The following is a 20569-nucleotide window of genomic DNA, read 5'->3' as shown; positions in this document are numbered from 1 at the left end:
ATTGGGCACATCTGTGCCCAAGAAAGCATTTCCAGAGGCTGGGGGAGGCTACTCATCCCCTGCCTTCACACCATTTTCCAAAGGGAGAGGGTGTAACACCCTCTCTCAGAGGAAGTCCTTTGTTCTGCCATCCTGGGACAAGCCTGGCTTGACCCCAGGAGGGCAGAAACCTGTCTGAGGGGTTGGCAGCAGCAGCAGCTGCAGTGAAACCCCAGGAAAGGCAGTTTGGCAGTACCAGGGTCTGTGCTACAGACCACTGGGATCATGGGATTGTGCCAACTATGCCAGGATGGCATAGAGGGGGCAATTCCATGATCATAGACATGTTACATGGCCATATTCGGAGTTACCATTGTGAAGCTACATATAGGTAGTGACCTATATGTAGTGCACGCGTGTAATGGTGTCCCCGCACTCACAAAGTTCAGGGAATTGGCTCTGAACAATGTGGGGGCACCTTGGCTAGTGCCAGGGTGCCCTCACACTAAGTAACTTTGCACCTAACCTTTACCAGGTAAAGGTTAGACATATAGGTGACTTATAAGTTACTTAAGTGCAGTGTAAAATGGCTGTGAAATAACGTGGACGTTATTTCACTCAGGCTGCAGTGGCAGGCCTGTGTAAGAATAGTCAGAGCTCCCTATGGGTGGCAAAAGAAATGCTGCAGCCCATCGGGATCTCCTGGAACCCCAATACCCTGGGTACCTCAGTACCATATACTAGGGAATTATAAGGGTGTTCCAGTAAGCCAATGTAAATTGGTAAAATTGGTCAATAGCCTGTTAGTGACAATTTAGAAAGAAATGAGAGCATAACCACTGAGGTTCTGATTAGCAGAGCCTCAGTGAGACAGTTAGGCACCACACAGGGAACACATACATATAGGCCACAAACTTATGAGCACTGGGGTCCTGACTAGGTGGGCCCCAGTGACACATAACAAACATACTGAAAACATAGGGTTTTCACTATGAGCACTGGGCCCTGGCTAGCAGGATCCCAGTGAGACAGTAAAAACACCCTGACATATACTCACAAACAGGCCAAAAGTGGGAGTAACAAGGCTAGAAAGAGGCTACTTTCTCACAAGTGTCCACCTCCGGCCCAAACAACTGCTGATCGTTAAATGGCATATTCAGCACAGCTTGCTGTATTTCTGGTTTAAATCCCGATGTACGCAGCCATGCAGGTCTCCTTATTGTCACTGCTGTGTTGACAGTTCTAGCAGCTGTGTCTGGAGCATTCATTGCTGACCGTATCTGATTGTTGGAGATACTCTGTCCTTCTACTACTTGCTGTGCTCTTTTTTGGAACTCCTTGGGCAAATGTTCTATACAATGTTGCATTTCGTCCCAATGAGCCCTATCGTATCTGGCCAACAAAGCCTGAGAATTTGCAATACGCCACTGGTTTGCTGCTTGTGCCGCCACCCTTTTGCCTGCTGCGTCGAATTTGCGACTTTCTTTATCTGGAGGTGGTGCATCTCCTGAAGTATGTGAGTTTGCTCTCTTGCGAGCTGCCCCTACTACAACTGAGTCCGGTGTTAGCTGTTGTGTGATGTACACGGGGTCTGCTGGTGGCGGTTTATATTTTTTCTCCACTCTTGGAGTAATGGCTCTTCCTTTTACAGGCTCCTCAAATACTTGTTTGGAGTGTTTTAGCATCCCAGGTAGCATGGTAAGACTCTGGTACTGGCTGTGTGTGGACGACAGTGTATTAAATAGAAAGTGGTCTTCAATGGGCTCTGCATGTAGGCTGACATTATGAAATGCCGCTGCCCTCGACACCACCTGTGCGTAGGCTGTACTATCTTCTGGTGGCGACGGTCTAGCTGGATAACAGGACTATTATCTGACACTGGTGCATCATAAAGGTCCCATGCATCAGGGTCATCTTGACTCATCCCTGTGTGGGTTGCGGATTGCATCATAGGTGGAGTGGCTACCGGTGATGTTTGCGTCGAGCGTTGTGGCGGGCTTACTTGTTTAGCCACCTTTCCCTGTGGTTGCTTGTCTTTCTCCTGGAAGGCAAGTTTGCGTTTCATTCTAATAGGAGGGAGAGTGCTGATCTTTCCCGTTCCTTTTTGGACGTGGAGCCTTCTTTGGGTGTAATCTGGCTCCATTGACTAATTCCTGTCCAAATCTATGTATTTTCATTTGTGAGGACAGTCCTTGTTCCTCTGTGTAGGAACTTTATTTCGGTTCCGAAGCTGGATGTTTCAATATCAAAACCTTTTCGGCTACCTTTTTTGGTTCCCACGAAACCTTTTTTGTTTTCGGCGTCGTCTCGGTGCCGACTCATTTCGGTGCCGAACTTGCTCGGAGCTGCTATCTCGGGCCCAAGATTGCTGTGTGGCAGTATCGCGACCGGAGTCAGATGACTTCGACACCAGCATGCCCTTTTTCGGTGCCGATGTTCGGTCACCTATTTTTTTGGGTTAAGCCATGGCCTGTTGGCTGTGGCGTCCCCTGGGCTTTTGTGCTCTTTTCGTGAGTTTTTTGTTTCGACGTCTTACTCACGGTTTTCAGTGTTTCTTCGGGATCGACCTCATCCGAGTCAGTTTCTTGGACGGAGAAGGTTTCTTCCTCCTCCTCGAAACGCTCTTGTCCGGTCGGCGCCATTTGCAGTCTTCTTGCTCTTCGGTCTCTTAGTGTCTTCCTGGACCGAAACGCTCGACAGGCTTCACAATAATCTTCCTTGTGTTCTGGCGACAAACACAAGTTACAGACCAGATGCTGATCTGTATATGGATACTTGTTATGGCATTTTGGCCAGAAGCGGAATGGGGTCCGTTCCATCAGCCATGAAGAGACACGTGGCCGGGCCGACCAGGCCCCGATGGTGGAATCGAAAAAAAACCAAAGGGCCACCGGAGCTCTTCAAAAGTCGGTGTCGGTCTGTTGTAACTAACCCGATACCGAACGCAAACAATACCAACGATTTTTCCAAGATTCTAACTAACTTTCCGACCCGAAACACGGAGCGAAAAGGAACACGTCCGAACCCGATGGCGGAAAAAAAACAATCTAAGATGGAGTCGACGCCCATGCGCAATGGAACCGAAATGGGAGGAGTCCCTCGATCTCGTGACTCAAAAAGACTTCTTCGAAGAAAAACAACTTGTAACACTCTGAGCCCAACACCAGATGGCAGGATGTGCACTGCATGTGTATCTGCAGCTACACATGCCATTGAGTATATATATATATATCCGCCCACCCCGGGTCACTATTGTCTGACTTCATTTACACAGTTTCCATCACTTTCTACGCTCATTTCTGGTAACTAGTGTATATATTTGATGTGTTACCTCCTATAGGAGGGTTGCCTCTAGTATTTTTTGGTATTGCATCACTAAAATAAAGGATGTTTTTAACACTGAGTAGTTTCTTTCATGTGTGTAAGTGATGTGTGACTATAGTGGTATTTTCATGAGCTTTGCATGTCTCCTAGATAAGCCTTGGCTGCTCATCCACAGCTACCTCTAGAGAGCCTGTCTTCTAGACACTGCCTACACTACACTAATAGGGATATCTGGAATAAGGTGTAAGTATCTCAGGTCCCCACCCCACGCCAGCTGCCTAGTCACTGATGCAGTATTTCACTTATGAACATGCAGGAAAAACCACTGATCAAGAACCAAGGGTTCAGGGACACCACCAAGGGAATACATGACAGAAAAACCTTCAGTTAACCCAGGCACTACTGAATCATTTAAAAAAAAAAAAAAAAAAAAAAAAAAAAAAAAAAACCACACACCACACCTAGACAACGCCAAAAAGATATGGCTTGCAGCCCAGGAAATCAGAGACAAGTAAAATTGCTTTCAAATAATCTACCTAGGAATGAGTCACTGGACATTGACCAGTTCACTGGATTGCATGGAGTGAGATCTCTTTAGTAGCCTAAAGATTATTTTGTTCAGGAACAATTCTAGTTGTAAGACTTACCTTCTAGCGAACTTCCCATGGACAGACTGAAAGATATTCTCTGAAGAATTTTGGGTAGCTGGGATCTGAAGGTGATCCTGCTGGTGCCAATATTGTAGAATTGTTTTTCAGAGAAGACACTTTGTGATTAAGATTGGTGGCCATCTTAGTTTTGTTCTTTTAATAGCTTTCTATCTTTTTCAATTTTTGAAATCAGTTCATGGAGATGGCCATAGAATGCTTGCTATCAAAAAATCTGTTTCAGCATTTTTCTACACATTGTGTTTTTTTTAATGGGCTGTACGTTTCAATTGTGTTAAGAAATCTTTGTGGTTCTGATTAATGACTAGATGGTTCCATTACAGTGGTACAGTATGTGTGTGAACGACAACACTTCAGCTTCTCGTTGTGAAATGCTGCAAAAACCTGCCAATTACAACTTAGGAGTACCCCAAAAGTGTAAAAACCTGTTCCTAAAACATCTAAAAAATATGGCGTCCAAGCCCTTGTTCTGTTAAAAGCTAGTCACTAGGTTATCATGGGCCAAATACCTCCCATTAAGGCAACCACCAACAAAAGGTGCCTGGTTACCTGGGTAAAAAGCATGCCAGCAAGATAGATTTCACTTCTGAATTTGCTGCACTGTTAACCCCCCCCCACTGCCAATTAAAAATAAATTGGCGTGGGCGGGCATACAGATTCATCCTTCTCAGGCCAAGAATCTAAAAAAAGACCTAGTCCATTTTAAGACACATGCAGGGGGTCTAGTGCCTCTGAGCAACAGGAGCATTACTTTCACCGAAGCAATCTTCATTTGCTTCTGCTTACACCTGTTTGAGCCCAAACATGGAAAATTTGTAACTCTCTGCAAATTTGTAACCAGACTCATCTCAACTTCATTATCTGTTTTTATTCTAATACAGATCCTGGTCTTCTGCATCACACACAGCTGGTTATACCCACTCAACATTTACCTGTCTGCACAACTATCTAAGATAGGGAGGTGGCCAGATGCAAGTTGCAAGCTTTGCAATGTCGAAATCCATACAGCTGAAAAACATTTGGTACCTTTAAGAGAGTACAGCATCTATAGCCCGCTAAAAGTTGTATTCACAAAACCTTCAAGATTAGTCTGATGGCCATGCAGGCAACAGTTTATATTACAGCTCTCGAATACCAAACCGTCTTTGTCTACTGATTATGCTTCAAGTGAAGATAACTACCATGCCAGAGGCCTTTAGCTAGTACCATTTCACAATGAAGTGTACAAAAACTAAGCAGCCAACGAAGTAAGAATATTTATTTCAATTTTGCACCACAGATCTTTGATGCTACTTCGGCAGACCATTGATATTTACAGGAACACTTCAGTTGGTGGCATAGACACCTGCCAAAGGAAGAAAAAAAAAACGTTAAGCCAATAGACTACAAACCACAGTTCATATTTAATAGATCATATTGGTGGTGGTGGTGGGGGGGGGGGAGGGGAGGGAAGAGAGTAGGCTTCAACCCAACTAAAGAACGCACCAAAAATTACAAGGTCTGGGGCTCTATCCTGGAGATGGATGAAACCTACAGCAACTTTAATGGCGTGAACAACATATGCGTGTTGGCATTTGTTGATCATACGTCAATATTGTGCATAGCAGTGATACCTATGCCCATCACAGGACGGGAAGGGGGTTGGCGGCAGGGTGAAGTGGCTTGGGGGAATCTGGGATCAGTATCCTCAGATTTATCCAAGATAAAAATAGGTGGTGGTGGTGGGGGGGGGGGGGGGGAGGGAAGAGAGTAGGCTTCAACCCAACTAAAGAACGCACCAAAAATTACAAGGTCTGGGGCTCTATCCTGGAGATGGATGAAACCTACAGCAACTTTAATGGCGTGAACAACATATGCGTGTTGGCATTTGTTGATCATACGTCAATATTGTGCATAGCAGTGATACCTATGCCCATCACAGGACGGGAAGGGGGTTGGCGGCAGGGTGAAGTGGCTTGGGGGAATCTGGGATCAGTATCCTCAGGTTTATCCAAGATAAAAATAGGAAGAAGTTTAATTGATATGTTTAATTGCAAATCGATTGTGAATACCAAGCAAGGCATACCCGTTTCGAATGCCGTTGAAATCAAGAGTATTGGACGGACAGAGGTATGAGGTAGGTTAGAGATAGTTTTAGCCCATGAAGGGTAAGAGTGTGGGAGTACGTTGATGGGTAGAAGTTTGGTTGAGAGGCACTCAGCATACAAGAGTCTCGTGGAAAGTATGTGCTGGGAAGAGTACATTCTGGAGTAATAAAATTGGACACGTGTGGGACAGGGCAATGATCACTCAGTTTACTAACCAGATTAAAAGAGTATTATCAAAGCAGTAAATGTAGCATGAAAGACCCTTCCACACAAAAGCATGTATGTCAAAAGGGAAAATTAAGTTTAAGGGAATCAACAGTGCACAGTGAGCCAAAAACAGATTTGCGTGTTACCATGCACATTTAACCAGAAACCACAGGCTACTGGAAAATACAAGTCAAACTACTAGGATTTTTCACACATCATGCAAAAGGTTTCGTTTCCAAGCAGCATTCTATATAGTATGGCGGCACTGCCGCAAGAGTTCAGAGTCGCCTGTACAAGCAATAGACGAAACGTATAGAACTACCACCTGATGGCATACGAGTGCCACGTTGTCTTAACGATACACTTTATAGTCCACCTCCACAGAAGATTAAATGTGAGATCTAAGTTTTCAAAGACTATATGGCTTTCTACTCACCAAGCTTATTCTTCCATCTGCTGGACAGTACCCTTCTCTGAAACATAGATACCATCCAAGAACTTTCGGATATCCTTGTTCTTTACAGTAGTGGCTTGCTGGATCAAGGCAGCTAAAGGGTAAACAGAAGATCAGAAAAACGTAACTTTAGCACAATTTCATGTAATGCCACTACATCAGTGTACAGGTAGGTTACCAAACAATGCCGTATTGCAATATACCAGCTCGTTCAACTAAACTTAATAGCCTTAGGAAACACTAACTGAAAACGTTCCTACTTCCATTTATTTTTTTCAACTAAAATTACCAACTTTGAGTACTGCAAATAGTATGTATTTGCTAAAAATGCAAACCATTTTGTTTTTGCAGATGCATTTGGTAGAGAAAGTTATAGAGCAGATACTGAAGGGTAGATAAAGGAAAATAAAGCAATAGAACCATTTTGAAATTATAAACTGTGGGGTCTTAACTAAATTTGCAGTCTGTGCAACAAACCTGAATTTGAAACCAATTCGATGTCATTTCCTTCAAGAATCAACTCGTCCTTTTGAGCTTGAGAAACTGCACAGTTAACACCTGACAATAGAGTTTAAAAAATGAAATTGCGTCATTTCATTATGAAACCCGACGGTGCATTTTAAGACAAACCCAACTTAAGCCCCCAATAGACAAATAGATTGAGAAGTAAAACCTGGCATTGACAAGAACAGGTTTGAACACTATTAGGAGTGGCAGCCAAGGGTATTCAGGCGTCTTTATAAACGTGTATGTATTTCAATGGAGCATAAAACTTCATTGCATTATAGGCATAAATGAACAGTAGTTTGTACAACGAAGGCAGCAGGTAAGAAGCCTTTGGGCAAGGCACAATGGGATTTGGGCGCTGGAAAAAAAACTCATTTAAGAAATAGCTGAAAAAAGCTAATAAATTTGAACACTTTCGCACCGGAAATGTGATAATACACGAGTTGCCTAAATCTCCATGTGTTTCCTTCACACTTAGAGCAGGCAAAGCACAAAGGCTAGCAAATATGTAAATTAAAATAACTTCGCATGGCGCAACAAATGTGTTTATTTTAAATATTGGACCTCTATTAAACGTGGAAACAAGAAAATGTTTAATTCACTTCAGAAACTCAGTATATTACTTTCATTACCTTTCATTTCTATGTGCAAAGCGCACTAACTCCATTTAGGTAAAGCCGCGCTATAGAAACTGAAAATAAATTAAACCAAGCCAGACAGCATCAGCCCACAGCCCACCAGCTGTTGAAAGCAATGCTCCGGCAGCTTGAGCGCTGCAACATTTCACTGGAACTCTGTACTGATGAAAGAATAAGTCACTGTATACATCGCCGGCAGCTTTGTCTAAACACACCACAATAGGTTTCAAGGGAAAACGTGATGCATTATCTACCATGCTATTGTTACTCCCTCCTTTGGTCCCTGTAAATGCTACAATCAAAACCAGGGATCTTACCCAATCTGTTTTTTATGGATGCTCCATAATTTATGGTAGTAAGTGCAATAAAAATGCATAAGGGAGGAATTGGGATTTGTGTTAACTGAATGTTTCTGGCAGTGGGATGCCCGAAAGGGGAACGAAAAGGTGAAGAAAAAAAAAAAAAACACATTGTGTGGGGTTAAGGAGGAACAGGTGAGTATTGGAAAGGGGTATGAGAGTTGGTGATTGCAGGAAAATTTATGGATGACTGCTGTGAATACACTAAAAGGGATGGGGAGGAAGTGAAAGGATATATGGAAGTAGTACTAGGATTGTGTACGCAGTTGAAGGGTTCCATGTGCAAGGCTCCTGCCCCGTGATGGATGATCCCTATGAGCCACAGGACGCATGTAAGAGAAACACAGGGTGTTGTAAATTAAAAAAATAAAATACTGGTAGTGTGAGCTTGGGTCTCAGGGGGTACTCTAAAGAAACCTCACTGAGGCCCTGCACAGAAGGGGCTTGAGTTCTTGATCTACAATTAGCTACAGAGGGGGGAAGTACCCTGAAGCAGCCGAGAGGGGGAAAAAAGAAAAAAAAACAAAAGCACCAGAGCAAAAACAACACTGCTCCTGAAGGTTTCTAAACGAAGAAAAAAAGTTCCTAAATTGGTCCTAAAATATGGGATAGTGTACTAGATCCCTGCTCTCAAGGAGGAGTAAAGACAGGAAGAGGCATGACAAATGCATGCCCTGGACAAATTGGTGAGAGCGACAAGACTAGGAGATTTATAGCTGACAAATCAATGCCGACTTCACATACAGAGGAAGCATGTTCCAGACACCTGAAAAAGCTACAGGCCTGTAAGGGAAAGTTACATAAAGATTGTCCTCTATTACTCTCATCCATTACTTGGGGTAGTAGTAGCACTACAGGCAAATCCATTTTAAACTGCTGTTGGGGTGTATTTTAGACCCAATAGGGAACTCTTGGCTCTTAGGATTAGGAAGATCGCCGATCTGAATTTTGTATAGGTAATGAAATCGAAGTTATTTATATGTGCACCTTGAAGGATCTTGCAAATATGGACATGGGTTGCACTTGAGCCCAGTAACACCCAAACTGGAATACGCATAGCATTAGATCAACAGCAGGTGAGCTCAAAGCATCTACTACAAACATTAACACAAACCACAATCATACTGGGTAATATATAAATAATATATATATATATAAATAAATGGACCATCCATGCCCATCTACCATCCTGCAGACTGGGGTTTACACACCCACCTTCAATATTTATGCATTATCCACAACTCCTCAGACACTCAACATAATCACTACAGGCATGCATTCACCAAAAGACCAAGATCACAAACATCAAGACAACAGCTACATGCAGACAACGTCCAGCTACACTTTACTAGTTGTCAGTCACATCAAGGTTACCAAGTCCTGGTATAATAGATCTATAAATAATGCACTTAGGTATCTCTAAATAGCATTCATTTTGAGGCAGAGTGTGCAAGCGCTTTGACCTGTTTTAAGTATTGTGTCCCAGGGCTTGCCTTAGAGGAGAGAAAAACAAAGAAAAAACAAAAAGCCACACTTGATGTAATTGGTAAATGCTTTACATTTGTTTCTCATGTCTTGCAGACTGCCCCCATTACATAATTATTGCAAGATTGCAGATATTCTTTACCGTGGGAGAATTATTTTTTCCTTTCGTCTCACCCTCTCTCCCCTTTGTGCTGCATGGCGGCCATGCAGCAACACAACTACACGAACTTGATCGGCGTTATTGGAGCACTGGTAACATTGTTCAGTTACTTCTTGTGGCTCTCCCCTTAAAACACTTGAAATTGGTACATGCTTTATGTAAAACAGAAATCCTCAAAGCGAAAGTGGCTCTCCCAGTACAGCTGATACTACAATATTCACTGTACTCTGGAAATTCATCCCATAATGCTTTACAAGGCATTACTTTTACAAAACATTTTTGCACATAACTCAGCCTGTGGTGGTCCTAGGACAATGGGACAACCTTCAAAACATTCACCACAATGTACTCTGTCTACAGCTCTGGGTCCTTACAGTGTTAGTGGAGACTCCAAAATAACCCCTATCCCCATTATCTTTTTAAGCTCTCTCATGGCTGGAACTTTTGTTTTACTGCTGGGAGAAGTTATGTTCTATGGGCCTCGTTAGTAATATTGCAGTATGCCTGCTAGCCTTGAAAATGTGTACGGCACTATGCCTTCTAGGAGATAAATATATGGTTACACTGAATTATTTTTCATACGGTTATGCTCTAAGGGTGACTGATTACATGACCACGTTTCTTCCAAATGCTATTTTTATTGTGGTTCTCTCTACGGGCTGTTCGGAGCATTGAGGCCAACATACTATAATATTCACAGCATGAAAACCCTCCCCATAATGCTTTGCAGGGTATTACTTTTACAAGTTGTTTTGCTCGTAACTCAGGCTGTGGTTGTCGTAGGTCAATGGGACCACCTTCAAAATGCTGTCTACATCTCTGGGCCTGCACACCAGATTAGTGGGGACCCCAAAATAACCCCTCCCACCACTGTCTTAAGCTTTCTCATGGCTAGAACGGTTGTTTTACAGCTGGAAGAAGTTTTGTTTTAAAGGCCTTGTTTGTATTATATCATTGCAGTAGGCGTGCTACACCTAAAAAAGCCCTCTAGGGGCAAAGTTTATGGTTACACTGCATTCACTTTCTCCTATTTTGTCTTTATGTGGTTATGCCTTCTAGGGGCTAACAATATGGTTCCATGACCACGTTTCTAACGAATTATATTTGTTATTGTGCCCTCTAGGGGCTGTTTTAAGCATTAGAGTCTAATGACAAAAGTTTACTTCTGATAAAGGCCTATATGATATTCGTATGTTTAAATAATCTCATTATTACAATTAGGACCATGATTCAGGCCAACTTAACATCCTTATTACACTGACTGTTTGAACACCCTTTAAATGCTTAGGTGACCCGTCTAGTTTATTTCTCTTATGTGACTGTCTTGTGTCTTTTTGGGGAATTGTGTTAGCCAGCCAGCAACTCTGACGGTGGGGCGGTGAAAGTGGTATTCTATTGGAATTAGCACGGCAGATTTAAATTAGGATGCTAAATGGCAATATCTTCATTTTGGCTGAAGATACGGAAGGAAGAAGGTAAATTGAAGTGATTTAGTTATATGCAGGGCCATTGGAATTACATGGCAGGAAAAGAATGAGGCAGGTTGACCAATTTATGTGGCAAGAAAAGTCGAGGTATAAGTTTACAATTCCAATAGCTCTAACTCACGCAAATGTGAGACACATAGCATTGCAAATGCTTGTTTTGAATGCAGCATTCATGACCTTATTGTGGATAATTTATACACAATCCTTGTAGAGAAGTACAACTGGCAAACTACTTCCCCGCACACTGCAGACCCCTTACAATAAACTGCCCCGTCTCAAAAAAGCTCCTCAGTCATGCACAACACAAAAACGCTCCCCACATACACTCAAAGCAAAGACTTCCAACCACATCCCCATAGTATGCTTTATCACTCGCTACAACTCAAACCTCATTGCCATCCTATGTTCTGCCACTATCCCCACAATGAAAACTGTACACCCAGAATACCTAGCATGTGGGTGTGCTTTATGTTTAAACCGGAATGCTGGACAGCAGAGGCTAGCCAGTGAATGAACTGTAGTGTTGCAGGGTTTATATGGTTGCAGGGGAGGCAACCTGACCTTGATGTGTTCAGTTTCTATACTGCAGCCCTCCTCTCCTGGGAATTTTCTACTACAACTCATGCCTGCCGTTATGTTCCTAGTTTAGACCCTTAAGTCATATTCAGTAAGCTGAGCATAGGTTTCATAATGTGCTGAAATATTGTACGGCAGGGTGTTGGTTACATACTTCTTAATGCTGACTTGGCCCTTTAAAAGGACGTTAACAGTCCATCACAATTCTGGCACTATATTCACTACAGAATTTGCAATTGCACTAACGATAGCCATTACCTAATTCAGATTATTGGGTACAATATAAATTGCAATTTTCAGCTAGACCCAATTTCAGCGACTACTGGCTCTGGGTATTACATACTTTTGGACAAAGCTACACATCTAAGACGTTCTGTGGAATATCAACAATGTCTTATTTGCATTCACCATTTTCTAAACTTATGTTTGCTAGGGGGATAACCTTAAGCAATCAACCCAAGTGAAGCCTTCATGAAACTTGATTTATCGATGTCATGGCTGGGTTCACAACTGTATCTTCAGCATCTCCTTAACCTAGCTACCTTTTTAATTCTCAAAATAGGAGGAAATGTGAAAAGTGCCAAGGATATGGTTTACAAAGCAAAAGAAATTGATGGTTTAAGTGTGGCCTCCCAAATGTAAAAAAACAGTTTTAGCGTTGCATGGGGGAAGTCTTAGCAAGAGAAAATCTATCATGGTTTACTGTGATATACATAAATGGCATCACACACATCCAGAACTAACATCTACTTAAATAACTTTTTTAAAGTGCATAGGATCTGGGCAGAAGTGGTGATTGATAGGTATGATGTGGCCAATTTTTGGGACGTATCTTGAATACCAAAAGAGGGAAAATAGGGTAGAAATTAAAGTAGTTAAGGGGGGGATGGGACCACACCAGAGAGGTCAACTATTCACTTTCTAATCCAGGGTCAGTCGGCATGGAACAGAATTGTATTTACAAGTAATACCACACACACAACTACCCCTTTTCTACACTAACTACTTGGCAATGCTGGGCACATCACTGAAAACAGTGCTTTGGTCACAAGACCAAAGCCAAGACTGTTGGAAGCACCCTATAGTAACAACGAAGAAAGTACAAGCAGCACTTAAGTATGGAAGACTGATGAGGAGTGGAGCATAAGGGTCTGGATCTCAAACCCACTCAGTGAGTGCCGACTGCAGATCTTAAGTATGTCCACAAGCTATGTTGTGGTTCCACGAGACAGGTTCAGGGCAAAAGGTGAGAAAGTCTGCCAGTGACCGAGCTGGCAACATGCAGAGATTAAGGTATTAAAACCAAAACAGGCAGAGTATCAATCACAAAGTTCATTAGCAGTGCAGGAATGGAAGTATATATATTCACTTTAAAAGCCAGAGGTTACAGGGACATTATAGTTAAATTCTGAAGTTATTAACAAAACCATAGAAATTCAGTAGTAACAGTTAGGGGTATCCCAAGTAAATATAACTCTTCCCATAAGGTAACAACTTATGCCCCCGCCATGCACAGTATTATCTTCAATAATTTGACTGCTATGGTTACATTGAAATTTTTAATGATGTTATAAAATGTCGTAGTGCTGTAATATCTGGGGTAATTAGCAGTGTATGGCAAGGGCACGAGTTATACTTGGGAGCTAACTGATGGATTTCTATGGTTTTCTGCAAGTAAATTCAGAACCCAATTAGAATGTCCCCGCACCCTTTGGTTTTGTTAAGAGAATTTATTGGAGTTATTTTTTTTTATTTTTTTTTACAGAGTAATTTAAATTTACTCTACGTTAATACAACCACGCCCCACAAGGCCTTCAGTCATGCGCTGTGGTGGTTGGCCGCAGGGCCTGGCTGTGACCAGGCCCTATGGCAATCCCTCTAACCACCCAACCCCACGCACAGCCTTTGGCCTTGTGCGGCAGGGATAGTCCACAGGGCCTTGACTGTTCAGTTTTGAAAATTGTCAAGATTAGTCAAGCTGCGCACAAGTTAGACAAAATAAAGAAAAAAAATACAATAACACAAACATACAAAAAAAAACTTCCCATGGAAACCGGTCCCAATTACTTACTGGTGATCGCCAGCAAGATGGCTACGAACACACACACACACAAAAACACCTTTGTTGAGATCATTCTGCCTCTGGCATTTAAAGGAGATGGCATATGGCCAGCACAAACATTAAAGCTTTGGATTGAATTAACATAAGGATCTATGGCATACCTTGCCTCATTCGTACTCTTCGGATGTACTTCTCCCCCAAGAAGTTACGGATTTCTACTAGCGAGCCACTCTCCTGAATTACTACGTTAATAGGGAAATGAGCGTACACAGACCTCATCTTGTACCGAAAGCCCTGCAAATGAGAACATTGTTAGAATCAAAAAAATGAATAATCCTCAAACCGTTCAAATTCACACTAGAAAAGTACTGTCAAAGAAAACTGATGCTGAAACAGTTCTAAACTTTTTCAGTGAAATAGGATAATTATGCAGCCCCTACAGTACACCATAGAAGTGAGTCCAGCCATACATGTTATGCAAACAGTAGGATGGTGGAAACAGAAGAGGCTGGGCCCGGCTTGTGTCATATAAAAAGGGAGGTGATAAATGATCAAGCCCATAAAATTGAGAGTGGATGAGGTTAACAAGTAAGCAGGACGTGTCAAAAGGTCAAGGTACAAACCTTCAAGTTTAAACTGTGGAATCATTTCAGATAAACCAGATAAAGTAAACTAATCAAGACGCAACTACTTACAAAGACATTTTCTATTGCAAGCAGACAATGCCCATACACAAGCCACATTCAGCATTTACAGTCTGGAAGAAGGAATTCCTCCACTCTCAATTCTGATTCCAAGTATAGAAACATACCTCCCACCAATTCTCTTCTACTAGCCTAAAAGCAGCCCTTAGAGATTGCTTTATTTTCCTAAACTCTAAAAGCAATTTTTTTAAAAAAAAATTGCTGAGTGATAAGGTATTAATGGTTTAGGATACTGTTTGGAGAAAACAGGAAGTTTATATTGATTCTAATCAGTACTACAAACACTAAAAACATATTCGAGTCCACAAGGACACCCTCATGCTTTACAAATACAATTTAAAGCCGAATGCCTGCGACAATGGGAACACAAGTGTAGCTATTTGATGAGATGCTTAATGCTAGATAGCACCACTCAATGGCATGCATCTCGGCCAGATCACACAACTCAAAAACAAAAATTTAATATTTACCAATGTGACTCCCTTAATCATGTTTTGGACGTGGCTGCAGATTGTGCGCACTGTGGCCAGCTCTTTGCGATTGCCCCACCATTTGTCAACACGAAGCTATAAATAAAAAAAAAAAGGTGTGATCATTCAAGGATTTTAAACCGCAAGTCTTAGCAGCAAGCAGAAAGTACCATACACCGTCTGAAGTCCAACTCCTGTGTAGAGACACTTTTGAAGAGCTTGTTCCATAACAATGGAACAATTAAAACGGACAGTTGAAGTGTGGGGACCAGGGTAGAACAGGAATAGCTGTAATCCACTAAGTTATCCTCTGTAATTCAATTTTGTGTATGGCTTATGCAAATGCACAAAGGGTAAAAGCTGCAGAGAATGAATAAAGGCAGATAAAAAGATACTTGGTGACAGCAACACTGAATGCGTGGTGTGCGCGCCGCCTCAACACAGAGGCAGGGTGCCCAAAGTAACGGGGAGAGCCAAGTACCATGCAGGGGGGAGGGGGGGGGGGGGATTGGCCATGAAGCAACAGGAAGATCACTCTAGGAAGACTGCTATTGGCAATGTTTTGTAGCCACCCCGTACTATAGTGCAGATGCTCTGCAGTGTGGCTAAAAATCAAGACAGCAATATGATGCATCTAGTACTAATGCACTTTAAGATGAGGAAATAAAATTGCAGGAATCAGCCCAGTCATTTTTATGGGCGAGCGCAAAGAGCTTCGTCCCATTGGGTAATCTCTTTCTGCTTCAAACCACACCCATGTCACGTCAGTCACTTACATTGGTCAGTGGACTTGCCTTTTAAAATCCGCTTGCTTTTATTTGTGAAAGGCATGCATACGTCATGCCTTTTCTGGTGTTTAGCCCACCTACACAGCACCGGTAAACTACTAAAAACATACACGGCTCGATGTTTTTAGCCTGGTGTCTGGACTAATTTATCTTTATTTTCCACGCAGCGCGACCGCACCGCTTTTTACATAGTATGATAGCGCTGTGTCCCCCCTTCCCCCACCAACCCCCCTCTCTCGTTACAACACTAATAGCTCTAACTCGAGCTTATGCGAGACCTGTTGCATTGAAAATGCCTAAGTCATGCTGCTATTCAGCTTGAGTAAAATGCCCATACTGGACAGCATAAACAAAAGGCAATGGCAGAGCCAGTCTCAAAAGGTGAGACTAATTGGCATTGCCAATGCTTGTTTGGCAATGTAATCCCCCCCCCCCCCCCCCCCCCCCCCCAATGCAAAGTGTGCTTTTTGAGACCAAAAAATATTTTTGCCAATGTTTGTTATGATGAGGAGGGCCCAAGTAGCTCCCACAACATTTGACAATTGACAAAACCAAAAGGCTGGCCACCAATGTCAAGGCCTACTGGCATTGCCAATGCTTATTTATATTTGTTTCCCATAATCTTGTTATAATTGGTTACACTTTTTTGGTAATACTAGCATGCATCAACACATTTTTACAAAAATTGTGCCCCCCCCCCCCTCCAAAACAAAGATGGTTTCGCAAATTATTTCCTAATAAAGGCTTGGCATTAGTGAATAAACCAGAACCATAAATAAAAGTTCGAAAAGCATTAAAATGTGGACACACATTACCACAAATGCCCTTCAGTGATCCATACTGTGGTACTGTAAACTTGCAGCCAAAGGGTTGATGCTGTAAGGGGATGAGCCCACTTGTCCAAAGTGGAAACACGAAAACTGGTTATCCTTTACCCTAAACAATAGGCAGTGGGCTATAGGAATTTCACACCCCTGTCAAGGACTCCAAGTAGTTTGCATCAATGCACAAGGTTTATTCAGAAGACAGTAACAAATGTAATTCCTAAAACGTTTTTACTCTGAATTTTTGCCTGTTAAAAAAAAAAACTAGTCCCACTAGCAAAGAAGGGTACAGCATTATAGTCGCTGCAAGACACAGGCTTAAAGCCAAATTACTTAAGTATCCTAGTCAATATTTTAACCAGTTGGGTGCATAAAGAGATCGCAGTTTCTCATGCTATGAACTGTGACAATCAAATTTGTCACAACTAAAAATTAGTGGTATTTTTCCCATCATGGTCTCTCATCCCATCAGGACCACAAGCAAAACCTGGCCCTTTACTTAAAAAAAACAGCTTAACCATCTGAAATTACACTTAGCGAGGCTATAGATAGTGTTGCTCTTTAACCCTTTCAGGTTCAAGTATTAAACGCCTCTCAATATGCAAGTTAACAAAAACAAACTAACACATTTGGTAGGAACGATGCCCTAGTCTGCGATGCAGACTGCCTCTGGTCACGAGCCCAAAAAGTCCTGAGGACATTCAAAGGTAAAACCAAAAAATCCTTCTCCATTCCCAGTTGCATAGACAATCCGGGTGTATGAACACCTTTCTTAAGGTGAAAGTAGCAATCATAACAAGTACTACCCTATAAACCTTTAATATTTCGAAGTAAAAAAATATTAATCCTTTATTACATATACAAACAACGCTGAAAATTACGTGATGACCAAACCCGCATCGACTCCCATTACTTGGAAACACGCCTCATGTAACTCACCTTCCTATGCTTCTTGCCCATGAGACAAAGTTCAACATTAATGTGGTTGAAATTCCGGCGAAGACTGCCCCTGGGACCCTTCACAATAACAGTGCGCCCTTTCAAGGTGATGTCCACTGCGAGGGAAAAAAAAAAAAAAAAAAAAAATTACAAAAAAAAAAATACACAAAAAAAAAAAAGAATATTCTCACCAAGAACAAGTTTTAAAAATGTAACAGTTAAGAAATTACCCTTGTCAGGTATGTCCACAGTCTGGTTGTTGAGAATGGTCTTCATTCTGAAAATTGAAAAAATGTTTATTTTGGATGTACCATTTTACAAATATGACCATCGAGGACATAAAAACCTGCTTGACACAGGCGAAATGGAGACCGCACCAAATCCCAACTAAAATAACCTGAGATGATAGGTCACTAAATACTTCTTAGCAGACTCAACATAACAATTCACCCATGAAGCCTATTAGCTTTAACACGTTTAATAACAAAGGGAAGATTAATGGCCTGGTAGGAGTTTTCATAATAGGCTGATCATATATATGGCATATTAAATTGATCAAATAACCAACTGCAGCCTTTATTAATTATCATAACCAACTCGTACCCAGCTCAAACCAACTGAATTGGCCATGACTTCCCACAAGGAAGCCTTCAGGCACATTGCAATTAAAAATATGTAAGCAACATCAAACAACGAAGAGGAGGGATACATAACTAGACCTGCTGCCTCCAAGTTTAACTTGATGACAGACATGCCTTAACCTCAGAGACAATCACACCAGGTCCTTTCCGTGCCTCAGCTGCAGCGGGTTAACATTTATGAAAATTAAACTGCAGGTGTAAAAAAAGTTTGCTGGAACAGCAGTGCTCTGGGTTTTGTAAGCGTGAGAGACACTGCAATCAGAAAGCCAGCAAAGAATACTCGTACCGATCCAGATATAAAGAGTTAAAAGGGGCAAAAATTCTGCCTACGGATAGTAACTGTTTTTGACTCCTTGCCACTGGCGACCCTTGCTTTGCCTATGCACTGCTGCAAACTAGGGTTTCAATATAAAAGAGTCCAAACTCGGCCTTGGTAATACACTGTTCTGGTGTAGGAACTGAAATAGTGGTAAGTTACTGTCAGGAGCTCTGGAATGCGTGACATAACATTTACACGCGGTAATGCAGGGTCAAGTATGGAAATGCGTGATACTTGGTGGGGCTGTCTCACACAGTTTGTTGGAGTGATAAACACCCAAAAAAAAACTGACTTCGACATTAGTCTGTGCACGTTCATGTAACAAGATACCAGCCTACAACATTTAACAGCAGGATAACAACCCAGGCAAAAAACCTATTGGATTTATCAAGTGTTACACAAACAACGCTAGAGCCACTTCCTTTGCTACAACTTCATATCAAATCACGCTTAAGGCATCGAACATCACTCTCCACTCCGGTCTTTAGTCTTCACTGCTGGCTTGTGACCATAATCAATTCAAGCTTACTGTATTGAGCACAAGCTCTCACACAAGGACCCAACAGGAATAAAGCTACAAATGAACGAACAAAATTACAGATGGCATTGCAAAATGCTATAGTATGTTTAATAAGCATATCAGACTCACTACCTTGATCATTTACACTATAACCAAGGTACTTATGCTGCATCAGGTGTTAAGTTTTTCCACAAAGCAAAAAGTATCTTCTGCCCAATTAAATGCTGTACTCGAGACAAAACGTGTTTGAGGGAGGAGGTAAAAACTTTCAGCAGAACTCCTGAAAACTGTCAATCGTCCAAGGTTTAGCGACAGATGCACAGGTAAACCATACATACAAATGGAGCGGTCACCGTTCATGGTTACCATTACCACTAGTTGTACTACCTTGGTCCTCGTGCAGCACTTAGCCCATCTCACCTCTCCTGACATCACGGTTAACCATAGGGCTAATCCACTCCACTACAGTGATGGCGTATCTCTACCTCCCATAACAGGCAGATTTCCATAACATACTCGATGGTTTCACTCACGAAAAAGGAAACTCAGACGAGGTAAAAGTTAGGAAATAATTTGCTATACGTTACATGTTGCTGACTGACTAGTGGTAATATTAATCAAAAGCGGTCTTCAGGATATTTTTCTACAACCGTGACGAGTCTGCAAAGTACCCACAGATATGTATAAAATAATGATGTATAAATACAAAGGAACCTAAAGCACAGCAACTTAAATCAACCATACCACCAGAAAACATATGAATATCTGAAGAGTTCTACAAATATCGCCGTCTTAACTGTCGCCACACTTTGAAATTACCCGAGTGTTAAAAGGCAGACGGCTATTTTACGTAAACTCGGGTACCTCATTAAGCCACATAAAAACTTGAAGAGCCATCAGCCGATTCGTAAAGATTATTCACTATACAAAACCCCAAAATAATCTGAATAGGCGGACGAGTTGAGGCGCAGACAACCAGCTTTGCTACCTCAGTGACTGCTTGTACAGGAAGGGCGCATATGAAGAAAACAGAAAAACAACCGCTACGCCACAAAAATTATGACACAAAACGAAAAGCATAACAGACCAGAAGTAAGTGAGCGGTGGACCAAACAGAAAGTAGGTAAGGTTATCTTTCGGCCCCTGCCGGGCTAGATTTAAATGTATATACTAAGAAACTCGGCGACCATTTTAACCCAAGTACTATAACTCGACCCAGACGTCCACGCGGAACCACTCTGGGGCGTCCGAAAATAATCGTATTTAACGGATGCCGGTGGATTCCAACGTCGGAACCGAATTCAGCGTCCCCTCACCTCGCAGGAGACCGAGAAAAGAGAGAGCGTCAAACGTCATCACGCAATTGTAGTC

At 42.0% G+C, this 20569-nt stretch overlaps 1 protein-coding gene across 1 annotated transcript; it reads right to left on the bottom strand.

The window, feature by feature from the left end:
* Positions 1-5211: 5211 nt before the first annotated feature.
* Positions 5212-20517, bottom strand: RPL9 (ribosomal protein L9). The gene is made up of 7 exons (XM_069202044.1): positions 17949-20517; positions 17719-17834; positions 15168-15263; positions 14155-14287; positions 7197-7277; positions 6702-6813; positions 5212-5316 (listed from the first exon to the last, which is right to left on the bottom strand). The coding sequence occupies exons 1-6, from the start codon at positions 17992-17994 to the stop codon at positions 6707-6709; spliced, it is 579 nt and encodes a 192-aa protein (XP_069058145.1). The 5' UTR covers positions 17995-20517; the 3' UTR covers positions 5212-5316; positions 6702-6706.
* Positions 20518-20569: the final 52 nt, after the last annotated feature.

The sequence above is a fragment of the Pleurodeles waltl genome, chromosome 1_2, assembly GCF_031143425.1.
Source record: "Pleurodeles waltl isolate 20211129_DDA chromosome 1_2, aPleWal1.hap1.20221129, whole genome shotgun sequence".
NCBI classification, from domain to species: Eukaryota; Metazoa; Chordata; class Amphibia; order Caudata; family Salamandridae; genus Pleurodeles; species Pleurodeles waltl.
Note: the sequence above shows the minus strand (reverse complement) of the source record. Positions and strands in the feature narration are given on the sequence as shown.